General features: G+C 34.8%; 1 protein-coding gene across 1 annotated transcript in view; it reads right to left on the minus strand.

Annotated features, from left to right (window-relative positions):
* Positions 1–21,432, minus strand: part of LOC108769688 (netrin-1) — a 202,793-nt gene that overhangs the window by 94,044 nt on the left and 87,317 nt on the right. Inside the window, exon 2 of the mRNA XM_018520809.1 lies at positions 7,523–7,711. Within this exon, the coding sequence (XP_018376311.1) occupies positions 7,523–7,711 (189 nt within the window). The remainder of the gene's footprint in view (positions 1–7,522; positions 7,712–21,432) is intronic.

Raw genomic sequence — 21,432 nt, forward strand, 5'->3', positions numbered from 1 at the left:
GCCGAGCCCTGGATTAGATCAATATTTAATTTTAGATTATGTATAACGATTTGATTTATTGTGCGTGAATGTGCTTTTTGTACATACAGAACATATACAGAATTCATAAAATAGAGTTTATTAAAAAAATTATTATACTAAAATAAAATGCTTTTATTGTCTAAAATTTATAAAACAAATTCTCTAAATACTAAGTATATTCTGTAAATATAGATAAGATTTTCAGGAATCCAATTTCAAACATCACAGAGATACAGTTATTCTTGTGAGTAAGTTTTGTGGTATCAAAAAAGTATAGTATAACTGATAAAATTTTCGAGTTTGTTTATATACATGTAATATGTACGAGTATATAAAGGGAAAGGAGAATAAAATAAATTTTTATTTTATTTCTTTATGGTGTTTGTATTTTTTGAAAAATAGAAATCAAATAAGATGTTTATTTAACGAAATCAACAATAGATATATTTACAATACGTATTTATTGGAACAAAAATTAATCAACATTCATAAAAACGATAGAAAAAATTGTTGATGTTTAACTTATTCTTTTTATTTTCCTCTTTTCAAATATTATATTTGGTATCTGTTCTATTTGTATATTTGGTCTCACTCTATATTCTCCCGAGTTAAATATTATTTAAATTGGATGTAAGAAAATAATTTTCAATATTTTTTTCAATACGTATACGTCACAAGTATAAAAGTAAATGATAGAGAAAAATATTTTATTTGCATAGCACTTTTCAATCATTTCATTTAATGAGAAATAATAATAATAATAAATTATATTAATTTTTATAACCTACCAATTTTATTCTAATCCTTTCTATCCCACATCTATCCTATATCTATGTTGATTATCAATTTGCTCGTTCAGAATTTGCCGTTTTCGTATCCAAATTCTCCGACATTAAGTAAATGCGCCCATGCGAAATAAACGCACGAATTACTTTCGACGATCCAAGTTTACCCCTCGATCGCAAATAATCTACCTACACCGAGCAAACCGAAACTCAGTCACGTTAGGAATTCGTAGTAGCGTCGCGCGTTAATTTAATACTGCGTGAAATTTCGCTTTGCACGCCGTACAGATCGAAGTCTTGACAGAGTGGAAGAACCAGAAGGGTGCACCGGGAGGATGGGAGTGCGGTGAGCGTCTCGGTGACCGATTCTGTTTGAGAAGCAACCCTTGCCCGAGGGTGCCATCGGGGTTAGAATAAACATGGGGTAAGCCTTTGGGTGCCGGGGATGGATACAGTTGAAACGCGTATCGTTCCGGCATGGTCACGCGTATTGTACAAACAGGGGGAGTTTCTAATATATACCGACCACTGCGTATGCAATTGGCCGGCCATGTGTGTAGGGCTATAAAAATTATTGCCGTGAGATATATTATGCAGGGACTGTTCTCATTAAGACGATTTCTCGCATGGAATAAATTGGCAGTTATTGAGCTTAATGGAACAGAGGATTGATCATTTCTGTCAGAATGTGTCGTTACAGTTTCGAATAACAGATGTATTTTATTACAAAAATTATTTATAATTATATAAATAATTAGTTTTTAAAAATATTCACGTAAAACAATGTTAAGTCATACAATTACAAAAATAGGAGTGCTATATATATGTATATATATAATGCGGTATTGACGAAATGAAAGTAATGAATATAGAACGAAAGGTCATGGTAGTCGATCGAATATCGTCATTGAGAATGCTTATTTTTATGAGACTTAAGATAGAGACAGTTATTCTGCGTCATATAAAACGACGTGTCTGCGCCAAAGGCCGCGTATATAAAAATGACGTTTCACGATATGTATCCTCTGCGAGGAATAATTGTCCGTGACTATTCCCGGCGTGTTCGCATGATTAGACGATCGTTGGGTCGTTGTAATAGTATGATCGTTAGTGAGCCATGAAATTACGACGCATCGGACATTTCTGCTGTCAATGCAATGTGTTGCTTTCCATACATATATCCCGCAAGAGTTTCAATATATAATTTTACTATAATATATATTTCCTCCTTAAAGCAATTGACATAGTTATTAAGGCACAGCAATATTAATGTCTATAATAATTGTAGACTTAATATATATCTGATGATAATTCTATGATTCAATTAAATTTTTTATGATACATGAAAAAACAATTTCTTTATTTTTTTTATCACGCACTGATTATCAGTATTCTTTCTTATTAAGCAATAAAATTACTACATAAAATCGAGAACAAAGTAATTATTTACACTTAAATATCAAGTTTATATTACGTTACTAGCAGTCACATGAGACTTTTTACAGCAACATTAAGTTGACTTTATGGACTCCAATGTTTCTTTTTATCTTTACTTTCCGAAGAAACAAGTCTCTATGATGATTCTCGACGGGATTAGAAAAGGAAGAATTATATTAGAGGAAAAATTATATTAAAATAAATGAAACAAATAAAATATAGGGCTGCGTGTCATTGAAATAGAACAGAGATTGAGGATTGTGTTTGACCGTATAGTATTTATTATTTAATTTGCATCGGAAAGAATATTAGAAATTGCGTAATTGAAATCTTTAGGAATTTTTTTAGGAATACACTTTATGTATTTGATCCTTTGATTTACATCAATTCATATATGGTAAATAAATCAATGAGGATTGAATTAAATAAACTAATAAAAACTGAAGCTAAATATTGAAGTCTGTAAATACAGAAGTCTGAAAAATCCAAATAGATTTATTAAAATAAATTAAAACTCATTTATTAAAATATATGAGTTATTAGATTTATAAAGTCGTATTATCCGCAACATATACGTTAACACAAAGGATATACAGCATTTCTCAACAAATAATAGTCTTGCCACATCACGTGTAAAACAGCTTTTAGCAAAATGCTGACTTTATCCCTCGGGACCAGTCAAAGCAAAGGAACTTTATACGGTCAGAGTAAATAGTAGTCACTGCAGACAAGTAAAGCGAAAAAGGAGTGAAAACGAGATACGGAGAAGGTCGAGGGAACTCTCATTCGTCACTGTGGAAATCTCGAAACGAGCAACGCTATTCTGACCTGACGGTACGTCACGGTCGACACTGGGGGTCGTATTTTCCCGCGGAAATGTCGAGCACGAGATTGAGGGGGTGGTTTGTCGTGGGTAAGCACGATGGGAAGATAAGAGGGGTCGTACGGCAGGATCAATCTAGAGTTCACTAACCGTGAAAATGCTAGTGCATGTTATGGAGGAGGCGTGCGTTCGGTGCAACGACGGGACGTTGCAAGACGCGGCGGAGAAAGATGAGAAATTGCAGAAATCTGCATTTTCGTCGCGCGTTCGGGCTTGTAATAATGGAAGATAGCGGCCGAGAGAGAAGCGTACAAACGGATATCTTATAAGGCATATCTTATAAAATGAGCAGCGTCATCGTCGTTATCGTGGTCGTCGTTATCGTTGATGCTTTCAGCAGCGCGCTGAGTGCAGCGCGCTCAACGGAGATTATTGCTCTCTATTTTCGACGTGAATAGAATTTCGAATTGCATGGAATTCTGTGAACATCTGTGGCAGTAGAGTTTCTCGAGATTATTCAATTGTATATAGTACTGATAAGCTCACGTTCATTATCCTGCAAATAATGTGCACTTTGGAATATATTATCTCGTTCGTGCATGTGAGTTCTCTTCCTGCAAGCGATCTTAATTAGCATACGTTAACTAGGCTTAATTACTTAATGTTGCAAGGATCTTTTTCCTCGAGAACGATAACATTGAGCTATTGCTATCTAAATAAGTCGGCAGGTGGTATGACATGCAAATATGACCACTCGCGCTATTTAACACGACGTTAAATCGAAATTAATCCAGTAGGCGTGGCTAATTATTCAATCAAAGTCGCTTTTCCCTTAGAAAGATCTTATCTTCACCGCGCCATATTAATCACCATGTAATAACGTCGTAATTTCACTCTATCCCTACCTTGAAAACTAAGAATTAGATACAGCTAGTTTTCTGAAAAAGCCACTGATACATCAGGGATCTTAAATTATACACCAGTCAAAGATAAAACCTCGAAATTATAAGATCATAACTTTATTATCATGAAGCTCGACTTATAGTATATTTCCTTTTTAATTAGCTTGTTCTGAAAAAATTGGATCCTAGATTAAACAGACACTAGAATTTTATTTTCTGTGATGATTGAAATTTATTGTGTACAACATGTTGTGATTTTTATAAAACGTGATTATATACGTAGGTGAACTGTTTTAAAATGAAGTTTCCTACAACTTTATTATACACTTACTCGTTATACTCAACGGGACGAAATCGGACCATCCTGTCACCCAACTAATTCCTAAATTTATCATCGTTATGGAGAGAGAGGAGGAGGGGCAATCTCTGAAGTTTCGAGCGCGGTTAAAGCTCAAACTTAAATTATGTATTAAAATGAAATTATACTCTCCCGTCTTTCCACGCGATCCAACACCGATGGAATCCCCTCGTTCTGGGGATTAATTTATGAAACTTATGCCGTCCTAAGACGAGCTTAAATCTTCTTTTCACGCTCGGTATGCGCTTGCGGTGAATATCGTGTCTCGTTGTTATCTCTAAAGGCTGCCATGATTGCTAACGAGAATATAGAATACAGAATACTGTTCGTTATCTCGACGGCAAGAGCACGCGCAGGCTCTGTCGGTACGACACTTAGGTTTTATATATTGGAACCAGAAGCCCTGCGAGAGAACACGAGGTAGACCGTATGTGCGCTATATCGTTGTCTCTATGAATCGCTAACTCAGCAGTTAATATTTTGGTTGCTAAGCCCGTTAATCATTATGCTTGCTTATAAATTTTATACATTATATAAGGCGCTTACCGCGTAAAAATGGCTTAACTGTTAATAAATTATTTCATGAGTTAATAATTTATGAAATCGAATATTAATAGTTAAGCACTTTTGCGGTAACCGCCTCATATAAATTTATCAAATAAATTTTTCACATTTCTGTTTTCATATTACTCTTATTTCTTGATAGATTGATTGTTTTATATAATGATATTTCAAAGACGTTCAATTCTTGAACGTAAAACGTGTTCCGAAGTTGATTAAACGTATCACATTAACATGCGATTTAAAAAAAATAATTTTCCTGTTCATCTCTTGTTCATAACTCGGAGACGTTACAAAATATTTATGAAACATAGTGTTTACTGATAAATGGGATTATATCTGACACCTTTGAATGACACGCCTCGAGTACAATTTTTATTACACGTTTATGCGTGGATGTCTCTTTTACAACTGGTCTTCGCAACGAGCATGAATGTCACGTAACATTAAAAATGTTCTAGACCGTAAAAAGTTAATTAACTTTACAATTCAACACGACATGTAGTCCTTGTTAGAGGATATGTGCGTGTTATCCAGTGACATATATAGTTAATCGCGCGAAACCCGTCTGTCAAGTGCGAGTACCTACGGCAGAATCTCGCGAAAATCCTCGCGGTTGTAAAAAAAACGCATTGCTAAATACTTATGCACTCAAACGAAACGATGGATGGTCCATAAAGGCCAATATAGACTTGTAGTGCATCCGCGTCTTTGCATATCATTATAACAATTTTGATACCCAACAGTGCAATACTTTCCGTCTACATTGATACGCAATGATGATATGCAATAAGTCTGCATTCGCTCTTTTTCTAAGCTGAATTAGTACACACTTTTAGCACATAAAGTGAAATAGGTATAATAATATATGTTTGACATTTGGCAAACACAAGGAAGAAAGTTCTAGCAGTCTAGTGTAGAAATAAAAAACAGACCTACACCGTTAAATCTATAGTGTCAAATTTAACCTAATATGAGTCGCCACTGCTCCTACCAAATATATCGTTATTTTTTACTAAAATGATAATTAAATTTGACACTATATAATGTTAAATTGATACTGTATAGTGTCAAATATAACCATTGTTTTAGTAAAAAATAACGATATTATGGAGTAGAAGTAGTGGCGACTCACATTAAGTTAATTTGACACTATAAGATTTAACAGTGTAATGTCTGCGTGGAAGTTGCATCAAAAGAAAACGTTAAAAAATCATGATAACAAATGCATCTTTAAATTGAATAGGGAAAAGGAGGAGTATTTCGCAAAGCTTTCAGATTTGTTGCATCTTTTCGTTGCAAGATCTGACATTTGTGTTCATATTTCGCATGAATTTCTGATTTATCGCGGTACAATGAGCCTAATATTCTTACACGGTAAATTGACATCGGACAACGGCTTCGCCGTACAGTTACGAGCGATATGGGATGCACTGTGCAGACGCTCGCTCACGTAGACCGCGCGCCGATGCATTTACGATGCATCGACGCGCGCTTTCTCACACCGGGAGATCGTTATCCCCGCGGCGGTCTATGAGCCTAGACAAACGTACATAAATTGAATGCACCGAGATTAGGGGGTTGCTCAGCTGGTAACCACTTTGTAACAGTACCACGGAGGGACTGAGACGAATGGTAATAGCGTTCAAGTCTCTCTCGACAGCGTAGCGCGGCTGGGAAGATGCGCTGACTCGATCGGAGAAGTCGTCGTGTCGTTTCTTAGTTCGCTCCCTTCACCGCTTTCGATCAGTCGCTTATTCACAATAAGTGTTTCGATCAGATTCACATAACACGTCTTTGAATACGGCGGTGAATGTTGAAAATACAGGAACTGTACATAGCCACGCGGAAAGAATGATTGTGGTGAAATATCTAAAAATTTCAGCAGATACAGATCTACAAATAATTTTGTTGGACTCTATCAAAATAATTGTAATATGTAGAAAAATTCAAGCATAATGAACAATGCTGTAAACAATTTTTACATTTTACAATAGCGGCCAATTTTTGTCCTGCATATTTTATTTTATAGTCCAACAAAATTCTTTTCGGATTTATATCTAGCTAAATTTTTTAATATTTCAAGTAAAAAAACTGTTTTTTTTTCTGTGCACTGTTTGGGGAAAATTCTCGGTTAAAAAATGCAACAGTAAATAACAGACATGTAGAAAAATACTTGTGTATGATGTGTATCCGAGTGTTGAAATACTCTTATTAAAATACGCCAGTCTCGTAGAATTCTCTTATCTGCATTTTTCTCCTCGCGAAAAATACTTGAGGATTCTCGATTCGCAGAATCTCTCTCACGGACTCGCGATTTCGAAAGCGAATCGTTACGCGCGATAGAGAAAGCTGTATATATGACCCGCAGGATCGTCTAATTAGCCCGGCTTCACATTATTAGCGCGCGTACATTGAAATGCGTGAAGAATTAGAAATCCTACACGCCATTATCGTCGCTTACTAATCTCGCGCGCGAGACGATAGCAAGTTCACCGTGGCACTTCCGTAATTAACCGTGCCACGGGTAATCGCGTGGGGTTACTCGACGCGAGCGTAATTGCCGCGCGCGCGCGCGTCGCTGAGGTGTCTTTGTTGGATTTACATGTAATTGCCGGGCCGCGGGGGCACTTACGTTTGCAGGCCTTGCGATGCGTGATCGGTCTCGCCGGATCTCTGTAGTAACCTTCGCGGCAGTAATGACAGTGCCTTCCTGCCGTAAAATGCCGGCACTGCAGACAAACGCCTCCGCTGACACGGCCCGACAGCTTGTACAGCTCCATGTTGAATCTGCACTTTCTCGCGTGGAGGTTGCAGTTGCACACTGAAACAGGTAACACGACAATTTTAGTCAGCGAGCGATAACCGAGGCGCGCTATTATATTTTACATTTACTACCATTTCCTTTAATTTCTCCTTATCTCGCTCTCGCACACGCGCAAGATTTCTTTTCTTTTCATCCTTTTTAGTCGCGCCGTTAATGCCGATATTATTATCATTAAAACGCCATAATTGCGATTGAAATTCAAACGGCTGCAATTATTTTGCTGAAAGAGAAAAATGAAGGGCGTCTCCTTCATTATCACTTAATTTACGTTGCGTGTGGAAATAACAACGTTAAAATATATATTTTCACCTTCTCCTTAAAGAAGAAGGTCAGTAGTTTACGTTGTTCGTGCGTTATATTTTCGGGCATATCGAGAAAATATTGTTACAAAGATAATACAGTCTATGATCTTAAATTTGGGTGTACATGGCTCTATATGCGAAATGTAGAGAATATATTTGAGATAATTTGATTTAAAACGCGTGTAACTTATGTAGAATATATGTAGAATTCGCTTTTAGTAAAAGTAACACATATTCTTTTTTTATTCGCGAGGTGTACATAGCAGTGAGACATCAGCAAAAAGACTTTAATAAACTGAATTTAAAAAATTGAAATTTCTAAAAATTTTCCTGCAAATTTCTGAAAAAAAGATATCGTTTATTTATTCCTTAAAGTGATTGCTTTGAATTAATCTTTTCTCGTGCAAATAGAAACTCAATTTCACATATTGGTACATAGGTTTGCTTATGCAATTATTAATGATTGCTTAGAGAAGTGTCTACGATAAGTAAACATGTTCATACAAATTGATTAACGTGCAACGATTGCTCGGTTAAATCGCAGCGTTTCTTATATTAATTATATTCATCTCGCCAGAATCCGCATTGCTTAAATGCCATCTATTCTACTTTAATTACACATTGCTGCGAAATAATAAACGTTGCATCCCGCCCAACCGACGTACAAGTGCGACACAAATATATATTATTTCGCCGGGAACTGCGAGTAGATATTTCAGGCATTCCTCCGATTGAAGCATTGAGCGTGGCACGCAGCCACCACTCGTTAATATTACGGATCTTCATCGTGGAACGCACGACGGAGCGTGCCGGGGTTCCTTCTGTACTTATCGCGGTAATTAGTCTCGAGTTTATTCATCCGGCTGGAGGAAGGAAGGCGGCTCGAGGGGGTCGTCTTCGTTATCGGACGACGGTCCTCGACTTCTCTCCTCGTTCTCGATCTGCCTCGCATAGCGTTGCTAACTCAACCCGACAATAAGAGTAAATTCGGTAGTCCATAATTCGGAAAATTTGAAATTCCAACTTTTACATAGAATTTTTGTAACAATATCGTTGAATCATGTTCACAAGGAAAGTTCAACCTGAAAATAAAAAAATAAAATGTACACTTTGCACATAAGTGAAATAATTTAATTCAAATCTATAATAATTTTTTGTTGTGGTTAAAAACCAATTAAAGTAAAGTAGTTAAAGTTATATGTTTATCTATTTTTTAGTATAAGACATTATTTAGACTAAGTTTCTCTATTTGCATCTAAACTCTATTATTTAAACTTTATTTAAGCTCTATTTTTATGCATTTAAACGTTTTTATGGCTTGTTGAATTTTCTGTGTGAATAGGATTTGATAAATCTGTCATAAAATTTCGATTAAAATAAAGATTAAATTTGGTATTATTTTGGTACAAAAAAATCGTGATGAGAGTGCAACTGTCCGTTAATCTATCAATGTATCAAAATAACAAGCGATAAAATTTAATAAACATTAAAAAGTTTACACACTGTTGTACGAAAATTGATGAAATAGGACAAAAGTTAATCTTTTTATAAGGACTAGAATTTTGTATTGCAAATAAAAATACCCCAAAATTTTTTTTGAAGTTTTAAGACAAGAATATAGACGCTTTTCTATTACGCAGATTAAATGTTTCCAGCTTGAATGTATAATTTCTTTCTAACTTCTCTCTCTCTTTCTAAAGTCAGTTTATAAACAAAAAACGCAAAGAAATCTCTTATTGGCTGTGAGAGTAATAAATTATATGAAGATATTCTCTTGAAAAGCATAATTACGTTTAAGGATAGCAATAACGTGATTATAAGAATATTTCAAGAATTCTTGATCTTCAGCAACAGCTGGGATAAAAATCTCTTCTTATAATGTTCACTTAACGTCTCAATCAGGCTTTATATCTCCAACTTATTTCTAAGTTTTCACTAAAAAGTTAGAATTCTAATTTTTTCCGCTTATCATCCATTTATATATGTATATATATATATATATATATGCTAAACTGTCTTCTTAAAAGTCAGCCATATTTTGATAACTATAATTGAAAAGAATTTATCTACGTTGGTATTATTGTCCCGACAGTTTCACCCTATGCATCGATCGTTTGTCTATTGAATTCTTGAGAAGCTCAGGGGAGCTCTCCGGTTAGAATCGTGCCGTAACTTTCCTTTATTCGAGCACGCCACCCGTGTTCTTTGTGACAGCTTGAAAACATAACAGAATAATTGAAAGCGTAAGGGGAAACGGCGAATGCCAAGGGTGGAATCAATGGAGGAGGCTCACGGTTAATCCATCTCTGTGCTTTCGTTCTCTTGTGGATTCTCTCGACCTAATAATCCCGTGTATCGAACCAGGAGAAGCGTGCCTTATTTTTCTCTCGCGATGACACTCATTACTGCGACTTTTTTTCTCCCTGCTACCTCGGCGCGTGCTTTGTTCTTTTTTTTCTTTCTCGAATGCTGACGTCGCCATATACAGCTTAACTCTGCTGTCATAATTTATATCCTCTTACAAATTAGCGCTACGCTTTAATCGATTGACCGGCGGCGGTGTGAAAAATAGGATCTGCTTCAATTTAAAATAGCAAGCGTATAATTAACACGGATATATCTTAACGATTAAAAATGAACATCATAAAAAGATTCAAATTAAAAAAACAATTGTACATTGTTAAATTCATAATGTCAAATAATAATTTGAGTTATTTTTAATTTCTATAGTCATTGCTTTTACTCAATATATCGTTAATTTAACTAAAACAATAGAGTTAAAATTTAATTAAAAAATATATATTAAATTTGATTCAAATTTATTATTTATTAAATACATATGTTAATATAGATATTGTTTATTTTAATTGAAACTAACCACAGAAATGGATTTATTTACATTTTGACACATGCAATTAAAAAATAGCAAAATGTTATTTAATTCAACGGATTGGGTTACCATTGCTCCTTTGATATCTAACAGTGTATCATAACTGTGAATGAAATAATAAATATGAAATAATTGAATACATAAGATAGACACACGAGATTGAGAAATAAGTACTATTTAATGTTTATCGTTGATATTAAGATATTTTACGATACACATATATAATAACGTTATTACAATAACAAAAACATTATAAAAGGAATTGATAAACTAGAGAGAAGCTAGTTAAAGATGTCCACTCGAAATAAGTTCTTGTTGATGCAATTTCACGTAAAACAAACTGACGCTGATTGAAACGCAAGATACTAGCGAGATATTGCTTCCGGACAAATCATCAAGAGAATGCTTGTTTCTCTCTATCATGATTCAGTTTTGAGTCCTGTGTACTCTTCAGTATGTTTGTTACCGGAATTTTCGTCTTTTTACCGGAAATGAAGTAGTGAGTGATTTAATGGAAAAAACATACATTTTTAAATTTTAAACTCATTTCTTTTTTTTAGGATGTTTCTTATTACTTCTGTTTTTTTCCAATTATTAGAACATAAAATTTTTCATGCATATATCGCTATTTTTATATGAAATGTCGCCCCCACTTTCTAATGCTTCATAGAATAGTCGCTGCTTTTCGATAAATTATATTAGTTAATCTTCGACAGACACATTGTTACAATACTTTTCAAATATATAAAATCTATACGTAAATTTATTAAGCTCAAGATCGATAACATTTTCTTAATGCTCTCATTGCAAATCCCAGTGAAAATCTCAGCCGGTGATTTATGGGAACTTGGTTTGCGCGAAGCGCAGAATTTGATCGATGGATAAGAATGTTGTTGAATCCAAGTTAGCCGCTATGTATCGGGTCGATCGGATAACCTCTCGATAGTTAATAACCACCGTCAGCCACCGTCTGAAATTCTACGATCGGTTCCTGTTATTAAGTCGTAGCCATGTCAGAATCTCGATTCGTTTTCGTGAAGATGATCGCCGTAATTAGCGATTAATCGAAGTGGTATCGGTGAGTCCTGTAACGTTTACTGCTGGCATTTAAGAGCGAATTAGTGTTTTCGGATCTACGTCGATATTAATTAACTCCGACTGAATCCTACGATTTATAATAGTCGAGTTGTAGCTCCTTTTTATGGCGCCTCTCATAAATCAATATATCCCTGGAGAAAAATAAAGTGTTACTAAAGCAAACAGTGAAACTCTACCTTAGTAAATTTATTTTCAGCAAATTAGTTCTTTGCGGAATACCTGTGATTAAATAAAATTTAGTAGCACTTTATTCTTCACTCAAATTAAGTCATAATACTTTCTTGGAAAATATCAAAATCTTTCTTTAAAAAATGCATGAATATAGTAATATAGTAATTTTACTGATATTTGTAGTAAGAATTTATTTATTATTAATCTTTGTTAAAGTTCATGGTATTATTTTTATTGAAAATAATAAAACTCTTAACAAAAAGTAAGAAATTGATATTAAATATTTAAATTAATAAGAAAATTGAATAAAAAATTAAAATGTCATTTTTAAAAAATAATTAACAATTCTTAAAAGTTTCCGCTTTAAAATATACATTATTTTTATAGAATTGTTTTTCAAAAGGAAATAAATATTTTTTTTTAGAAAAAAACAACTTGTCATGAATTCTTCTTGAAATGGTATCGGAATATCAACTTCCACGTTATTTTCTTTTATTCTGCTACCAGATATGTACATTCAAACTCTTAGAACCTTTTGACCTTTTTCCTATCGCACATGTATCGTCCGTTTCTCAACTCCGGAATGTATAAAACTTGTTCTCGGAAACTTTACTTTAAAGAATAGAGATGCACCTTTTCCGAATTTCATTCGAAGAGGAAATAGCAAGCTTGTTCTCAAGTGATAATCTCTCGTTCCGACAAGAAAAAATATTGCAGAAAATACGAATAAAATACCTGGTCTGGTTTCTGTCGAGGCAAGTTAGTACGTTATATTCTCATTTATTTTACACGCATCAAAATCTTTAACATGCTGTTTGACATTTGCTGTATAGCCAAGTTTCTTGTAGGAAATATTTTTTATATTTTAAGTCATTGCATCTTAATTTGTAAGCAGATGTTTGACAAAAATTCAATAGAAGAATATCATAGAATAGATAAACGTACAAAAGGTAATCTCATAAAACTAATTAAAATAAATCTTTTTTCATAGAAATTTTTATTAAAAACATACTCTTTTCCTATTAGAATTACTTCGCAGAAAATCCTTTGTAATATTTTAACTTTTAATTAAATTTAATATAATTGATGTACAAACATTTTTTTTGTGTATTTATTTTCTTATGTTGTGTGAAATATTAGGAGAAAGATTCCATTATTTTAATTAAACGCATTTTCATTTGTAATACATATAATGTAAAAACAGTCCAATGCATGTAAAAATAATACAACTTTGTAACAAAGCATGTTTACTGCTTACCACCTCACGAGTTTAATCTTTGTTTTGTCTTTAATAGGATTATGTTATAATCAGAGAGTTTCTGCGTTTCCAATTATTCTTGCAATATCTACTAATTAAAAGGATATGATATAGTCGTTTGCTTACGAAGTTAAATCGCTTAAAATAACTCGTCCAATCTTTGGGGTAAAAACTTTCCGTGTCGAACATTTCTCTCGAGACCCAGCAGACTGAATGATTTCTTTGAAAAATATTTCAAACCTGTATTTGCGGTTAGCCAAATATATCTGTAAGTCTATAAAAGAGAGGAAATTACTGCTCCGCTTTTTCATCATATCATAATTGATCTAGAAGAAAAAGCAAGAATCTCGAGGATGCATTTAGATCTTATTTCTTCTAATAAAAAAATAAAATCTAAATATATTTTCGAGTATGTCAGAAAATATTGTAAAAAAAAAATAGAAGAAATATTTTTAAATAATTCTCTTAGAAAGATGTTAGAAGAATATGACTTTTATTTTAGTTGCAATTCATTTGGTCTTAAAATTATTGTTACGAATCACGTTATATACACGCATATGTTATCGTTATAATGAAAAGTCGATTCAAACCGTTATTTAAAATTGAAGTTGTCTTGCTGGTTGAACCGAGTAACTTCATGCTGAAACTTCTTCGCGCATTTCGTTTAGCTTCTTTTTCTCATCCCGCGGCGGGAAGAATTCCAGTGCCGCAAGCGAGCGGTCGATTCATACACTTCGAGCGTTTCGCTAACACGTTCAGGTATGCCAGGCCCTTTTATTGGTACAGTACGTGCTCAGAATTTCTGAAATCTTGAAACGTAACGAAAGGTACTCGTTTAGATCATTGAGAATAATCGATATGATTCTCTTTGTTATCTTCATGAAACCGAACACTTCAATTTCCGTATATCTTCTTTTATAAAATTCAAAACATATCACGTTAAAATAAATACGTAAAATAGTGAAAATTTGATAAACGTTCTTTGAAAGTACATATAATAAGAAGAGAATTTCTGTTTATGTTGAAAAGCATATGGAAAGTAAGGAGAGAATTCAAGATAAGATACGCAGAAGCGTATCATCGCTTAAGAAGGAATTTATGGTACAGATGTCACCGTAATCGTTATAAGATGGATTTTAATTTAAGTCCCACTTAAACTTTAAATAGAGTCGCCACGGCGCGCGACGGTGCCTGGGCGTCTCGCGGTACTTCTTCGTAATGCTACGTAAAGCCGTAATTACATCCTGTCGTACCGAGGACCCTTTTATCCCGTCATTTGCGGTCGGAACCCACGCCAGCTTCGAACCATAGATAACGCAGGCTGTACGATTATCCGCACCGCGTTCAAGAAGTTATCCCGCGCCCACAGGTGCCCCGTCTCGGTTTCCATCCGCTTCGACTCGCTTGCGGATTACTCTCGGTAATCACGCGGATCGGCCTTGCCAGATGCGCGATAATTATCGCATCAGACCAATAAGTTTATTACAAAATTGCAGCGCTGGCGCTGGCACGCTTGGAACAGATGTGAGTACGAGTTAAGTCTATAGACATATTTCTCTCTCAATCGTTATTCCAACCAAGCGGTTTCCGCGTATAATCATTGCAAAGAGCCAACTGGAAATAATTTTACAATCGTACAATATCGTAATTCTGAATACGTACTAAATATTTCTGCAATTTATAAGCCAATTATAATTAACGTAGCCATTCGAAGCATTGCTGGCGTAAAATTTTTCATGAAATAATTCAAATGAAAAACGTTGTAAATATAATAAAGATATCATTGGAAAATTTCTATACGATATAATAAAAGTAATAATTTACATCATAAAATGTTATTCTATAATAATTTAGTAACTAATTTTTTTCTATAAAAACGCTTATTCTACACGGAAAAAAAATTTACTTGTTTCAAGTAAACACATTTTCTTGAACTGTAATTTATTGATTAAAAGAATTAATTAGTTGCCACAATAAATTTGTTTTTTGTTCCAATAAAATATTATCCTGGAGCAAATAATTTATCAATGAAGAAAATATTTTATTCTAATAAAAACACAATTACTTGTCAGTAGAAAATTGTTTTATTAAATCTAATAAATGTCATTACTTGAATCTGATTGTTGTTAATAAGAGAACATTTTTCTTAAATTTATGCTATAAGTATTAGAAATCGTACATTGATTACTTTTTATAAAACATAATTTTTATTTCAAAAAGCAATTTCTTGGTTACCAAAAATATTTACTAGTAACGAGAAAATTGTTTCGTAAATTAATTAAATGCCTGCTAGGGACTGTTTGAGAAAATTATTTTCTTGAATCAAATAATTTTTTCTTGAAACAAGTAAAATTTTTTTTCCGTGTATTATTAATTTTGATTTTTATAATATTTAATAAAAGATCTTATTAGTTTTATTTATTAAAAAAAACGTACAAAGAAAGACAGAAGAGTGAATCTTTAAAACTTTCTTTTTAGGACTTCAGCAGAATTCTGAAGCACATTGTGAAGGTCTCACATGTCTAATACTCTTCAACTAATTTACATGAAAATAAGCAATCTTAAAATATGTGTGATACGTCTCGTAACATCGACGCGACTTAACACTTTCTCGCCTCTTCCGCGAGAATTTTGTACAGCCGTTACTAAATAACGACACCGTCGTCAATGCAATAAGTTACCGTATACGACTCCGTTATGCGTCTTAACGTGTTGGCGGTGCGCTCGCAGACGTCGTCGTAAAAGCGTGCGCGCGTCTCGCACCAATCGGAAATTTCGATTATTGCTCGCGAGCGCGATCGTTAACGAGGCATTTATTGCACACGGAGATAAAAACCGCCGCGGCCTCGCCGTCATTCGTTCGGCCATTAAGACCAAAAGGGGGAGATAGGCGCTTTGCTGGCCTGAACGAACGAGCGAGTTGAATTCCCTTGCTCCATTCAGCGGCATGGGCAACTTCCTCAACATGGCCCTCTCTTCTTCCATGAAGGTAGAAAACCGGTAGCTGTCGTCACCGCCCTTTCCTCCCTCACCGCTCTCTTCGCCCGGTTGGATTAGGAAAAAATTCCACGTAGCGCCGCTTAATGAACCGATTTTAATTTTGAGCGGCACGACGCCCATGGAATAATTAATTAAGAGTACCTCCGCCCTTCGTCATGGGCCCTTTTTCCCGAACAGTGTTTGCTACGTCACTCCACACAAAAAAGGAGAGAAGAAGGGAAAAAGAGATATAAAAGGCAGAGAAAGACAAAGAAAATGAGAGACATGATGAAGAAGACGCTTAATGTTTCCTTGGATCAAACGATTTTGTCATAGCTGTGAGAAATTTGTGAGACAAATTGAACTAGTCAAGAAAACGCGTTGAATTTTCAATGTTCTCTACGTATTCATGCAGATTAGCACGCTGCTGTATCTCATTTATGTCATTAAAATATGACGTCGGAATTGATTTGTCGTCGAGACGTGTCAAGAATAATTATTTGAATATTATTTTTATGGCCGGATAATCTCTGATACGTGATGATGCAAAAAGTTTTAACATTCTTACAACAAGTTTGAGCGTTTTACGTTTTGCAATTACTAATAGCTCAAACAAAATTATTTTCAGAACTGTATCTAGTTGTATTTTTAGATACTTCAGCAAAACCGTCCTTTCCGTGTATTTATAGAAACTTCATGTGCACTTTGAAAGATGTGTCAGCAATGCTGAAAAATAAAGAATACACGCTTTCTCCGACGCGTCAGATCGTCCCGTCTTCCATATGGAGGAATAACGATTGTTCATCCTCGGACGCGCGCGAACATAATTCAATCATCCGTTTTGTTGATCCTCTTGCCCGTGCCTATTGTGCGTTCAGGTAACAGCAGTCACTAATTAATATCCGTTTAAGAGGACCTCCGCCGGTTTGCGCTGGTGGCCCGGGCTCCTTATGCGCGATCTCTTCTCCACGAATAACATGACTAAAGAAAGGGTTACCGCGATTATTAATGCACCACCGGCACCACCGCTCGCGCGGCACCAGGGTCGCCTTTCGGTTGAAAGTTTCGCCAGTCTGCGTGGGACGATCCGCCAGCGGACGCGGGTAAGGAACACCTGTACTGAAATTACGAGCTAATTTTCGTGCCACGGGATACATCGACGCGATCATCGTAATCATGCTCGCACGGTCGTTTCCGGGTGGTCGCCAGAATCGCTCGGTTCGCGCATGATCCTGACCCTCGTGCGATCTTTCGTATGTTCTCCCAGGATCATAAAATTCCCGCGGAATTGCTGGATCGAAATTAAACATCATTGTTTAACTACGTTACGACGCGATACTTGAGCGTACATGTTGCGGTTAACTGTTTCTTTTTCTCTCATAAAATCATTTAGAAGTATGTTAAATTTATGTTGAATCAGTCTCTTGGAATTAATATTTTTTTAAGAAAATGTCTGTCTCTTCTCTGTTTGTCTAATTTAATAGCAAGATTAATAAAATGGCAATGTATTTAGAAAATTTAACTCCTCTTATGTTTAAATATTTATTAAAATCAAGATCAATGATTTATTTTCCACACAAATATTCATTTTCCAACATTATTTCATGAGAATTTGCAAAATTTTATATGTACACTGTTAGAAATGTAACCACGAGCTTCCTTTACATGTAAATGTTGGTGGTTATGAACGAAATTAAAAGTAATGAATGATTTAACTGAAAATTAAGTTACAGTAGTTACTTAAATGTAATGAACGTGTACATTAAATTTCATAAATTTTCATGAAAAATACATTAAATTTTATGTACATGTACATAAATATACTTTTTAGTTACAAATACATTAAATTTAATGTAATGTCATGAAATTAAATTCAAATTAAATTCAATTATGTAACTTAAAAGTTAATGAAATTTAAGAACATTTCTAACAGTGTATGTGCATACAGAGAAAGTTATAAGTATGTTTTAAAATATTTTCATGAACATGTTCTTGAATAAAAAGAAAGAATAAATATTCCTATGAATATTAAATCGCTTCGTTGTCGAAATAATGGCTACTGGAATAAATAACATACCAATCATGTGCATATTGTACTCAGGTAGAAAATGATGGAGGACGCTTTGAACATTTCTTATAAAAAAAATTATTCGCCTGAACTTTTAAATAAAGTCATTATTTGATACTACTATATTTGTGTCTATTATTTCGTCAACGAATCATTTGACTTTATATTCATAGAAATATGTGTTCTTTCCTTTTATCTAGAAATACAAAATTTTAAAACATGTAACTGACCTCGTATGTTGCAAATCAACATTCCGTTTTCAATATACGTTCTTCGAATATAATTTGCAAAAATTCTTTAATTCTCTACAATTTCACGCTGTAAAAAATATTGAAATTATCGCTATTCTTCAGATTTATCCCATAGTATCTTCTTGGAACAATAGCATGACTTGCGATACTTATGTATTCAACGCTTCGACTCGTCGCGGCAGATGTCGGAGGTCGCAATTTTCATTGACGCGTGTCACATAAGAGACTCGAACGGCGCGGCGCGGCGTTCCGAAGCGGGTAATTCCATCGCGCGGCACATCGTCGCGCTGCACTCAGCCCCTTCGAAGGCGGGGGTTGCTTTTAGCGGACTAAACGCACCTCTTCAATTACCAGCCATCTTCGAGGTCCCGATACCGTGTAATGAGGTCCATTGTGCTGAGACGCGTCCACACGTTTCACATTCGAGTCGAGATTCGCGTCGCCTCGCGCGTGCACTTAGGGCGGCCTTAAACGGATTACTTCGCGCCTTCGTATTTCCCACTCTCGTCATGTCGAAGAGGTGAGCTGGATAGCTCGAGAGTGCCACGAAGCCTAATTCGATTTCGACGCTGAATGCGTGCCACTGTCGCGTATCGCACCTTCGACACATTTACGCACTCCTACATGCGAAAGAGCACGTACGCGGATCTTCGTGAGATCTAATTGATCTAGTTACATCCACCCTGCCTGAGACAATAATGATGCTGTAATGAAGCAAGGATACGCTCAGCCGATAGAAGATTCTACTCGTCTCAATATCATTCCTTTAAACATCAAAACACATATAGACATTTCTTCTCATTTAAAACAATAACAATCATAGTTCAAAATATAGAAATATATATATTTTTCTGGGTATAAAGAGATATTTTTGAAAGTTAATACAATACTGATTTCTAACAATATCTGATATTTCTAACAACCTCTGGTATTTCTAACAATCTATTTTACTTCTCTGTGCGAAAAATATATTTAGAACTTTTTTACGATAAAAGCTATTGTTTTAAAAAATCCGTTTAATTTGCTATGAATAATGTTTCGTGTGTTATTGAAATGCATTGTATTTTCTATATATTTATCTTTAAAAAAACACTAGAATTTATACTTATGACTTGTTACAAAAACTTTCTATATAATCGCAATAAAGTAAGCGACACGAGTTTCTTCAAGGAAATCAATAAAACAGATCAACTTTCACAAATTCCGTATTTATTCCCAGATAAAGCCTATATCTTACATTAGCTTGCTGAAAGAAAACGCCGTTTTCCATTGATTTAGGACATTCGTATTACTCTCGTGAGACGCCAGATCGAAACTGTTAAAGAAAACGCCGTTTTCCATTGATTTAGGACATTCGTATTACTCTCGTGAGACGCCAGATCGAGATTAACGATCGATCGGTTCGCGTACGTGGATTATGCCACATTTTCTCTCTTCTCCCTGTTTCTCTTGAGGATGTCGACCTATAAATTACGACGACTTGCGTAGCTTGTATCGTTTACGGTTTCGGTACAAGTGCGCGCGATTTCTATCGCGCCGCGTTTTATGTGTAAGACAGATTCTGCTGGAGAGACAAACTTGGAGTAAATCTGCAACTTTTATTATTCTCTTGGTGACAGAGTTACTCTCGCTGCTGATTTACTGCGAGAAATTTCAAATTTGTGGTGATCTAAACTTACTTTGTCTTCGCCTGCGTATTCAGACAATGAGTCACGCAGTTACAATCACAAATTTGTTATCTCTATATATTTCTCAAAGTGATAAAACCACAGACTTCTGTAACTGTGGTTACTAAAATATTTGAAATTGTTATCTTAACTCTTTTATATTTAATAACTTACATATCTAATCATCAAGTTCTATATTGAACTATCCTAAATTATTAACATCTCAAGTATATTTAGTATAATATTTATTCCCATCTAGTTATTTATTTGCGGATTATGAAATATACATATCTCACTAAACACTAAATTATAACCAAAATATATAAAAATTAATAAAAGATGTCATCGATATTAAACAGAGTTTGCAGAAGAATTCATTTCATTGAATAAAGAACATCAGAAAGAAGCATATCGCAATACTGCTGGGTTCATGTTGAATTAGTTTTATGACATCAATGATGTCATTGAAAATATAAGAATAACAATATATCATTACATATGAAACTTTTTGGTTTTAAAAAAACCAGACAGCAATTGTAGTTTACTTTCTAAAGAAGAAGTAGTAAAGAGACGTTCCAATCTATTCGACGAGATGCATGATACATCATAAAACTTGATTGGACTGATAAGTATCGAGTATCGATAGTCACATTTATTTCACTTTGACGTCTATCGTACCGAAAACAATTCGCTCTTTATTTCGTTCCTTCCTGATATTCTTTACTCAATAATTGAGCCAAAGGTTAGAAACTTGTATCTAACAGCGTTATCACAGTAGCATATCGCGCTGCCCATGTACATATGTCCCGGTGACTGTAGCTTTGTTTCGAGGAAGTCAGCACGCACGTTGTTCACGTTCGACTATCGCTAACCTGGTGCTAGTCATCGCACGGGACACGATCTATCTGGAGGGTTCGTGACCTATCGTTAGCTTTGAAAACTCGAGCGTCCGTGTCAGATCTTATCGATACAACTAGCAATCAACTCCTTCGAACGCGACCGATGATACCTGACTCTTGTCGGCGAGCCGCCTT

The sequence above is a fragment of the Trachymyrmex cornetzi genome, unplaced genomic scaffold, assembly GCF_001594075.2.
Source record: "Trachymyrmex cornetzi isolate Tcor2-1 unplaced genomic scaffold, Tcor1.1 scaffold122, whole genome shotgun sequence".
Classification (NCBI taxonomy): Eukaryota; Metazoa; Arthropoda; class Insecta; order Hymenoptera; family Formicidae; genus Trachymyrmex; species Trachymyrmex cornetzi.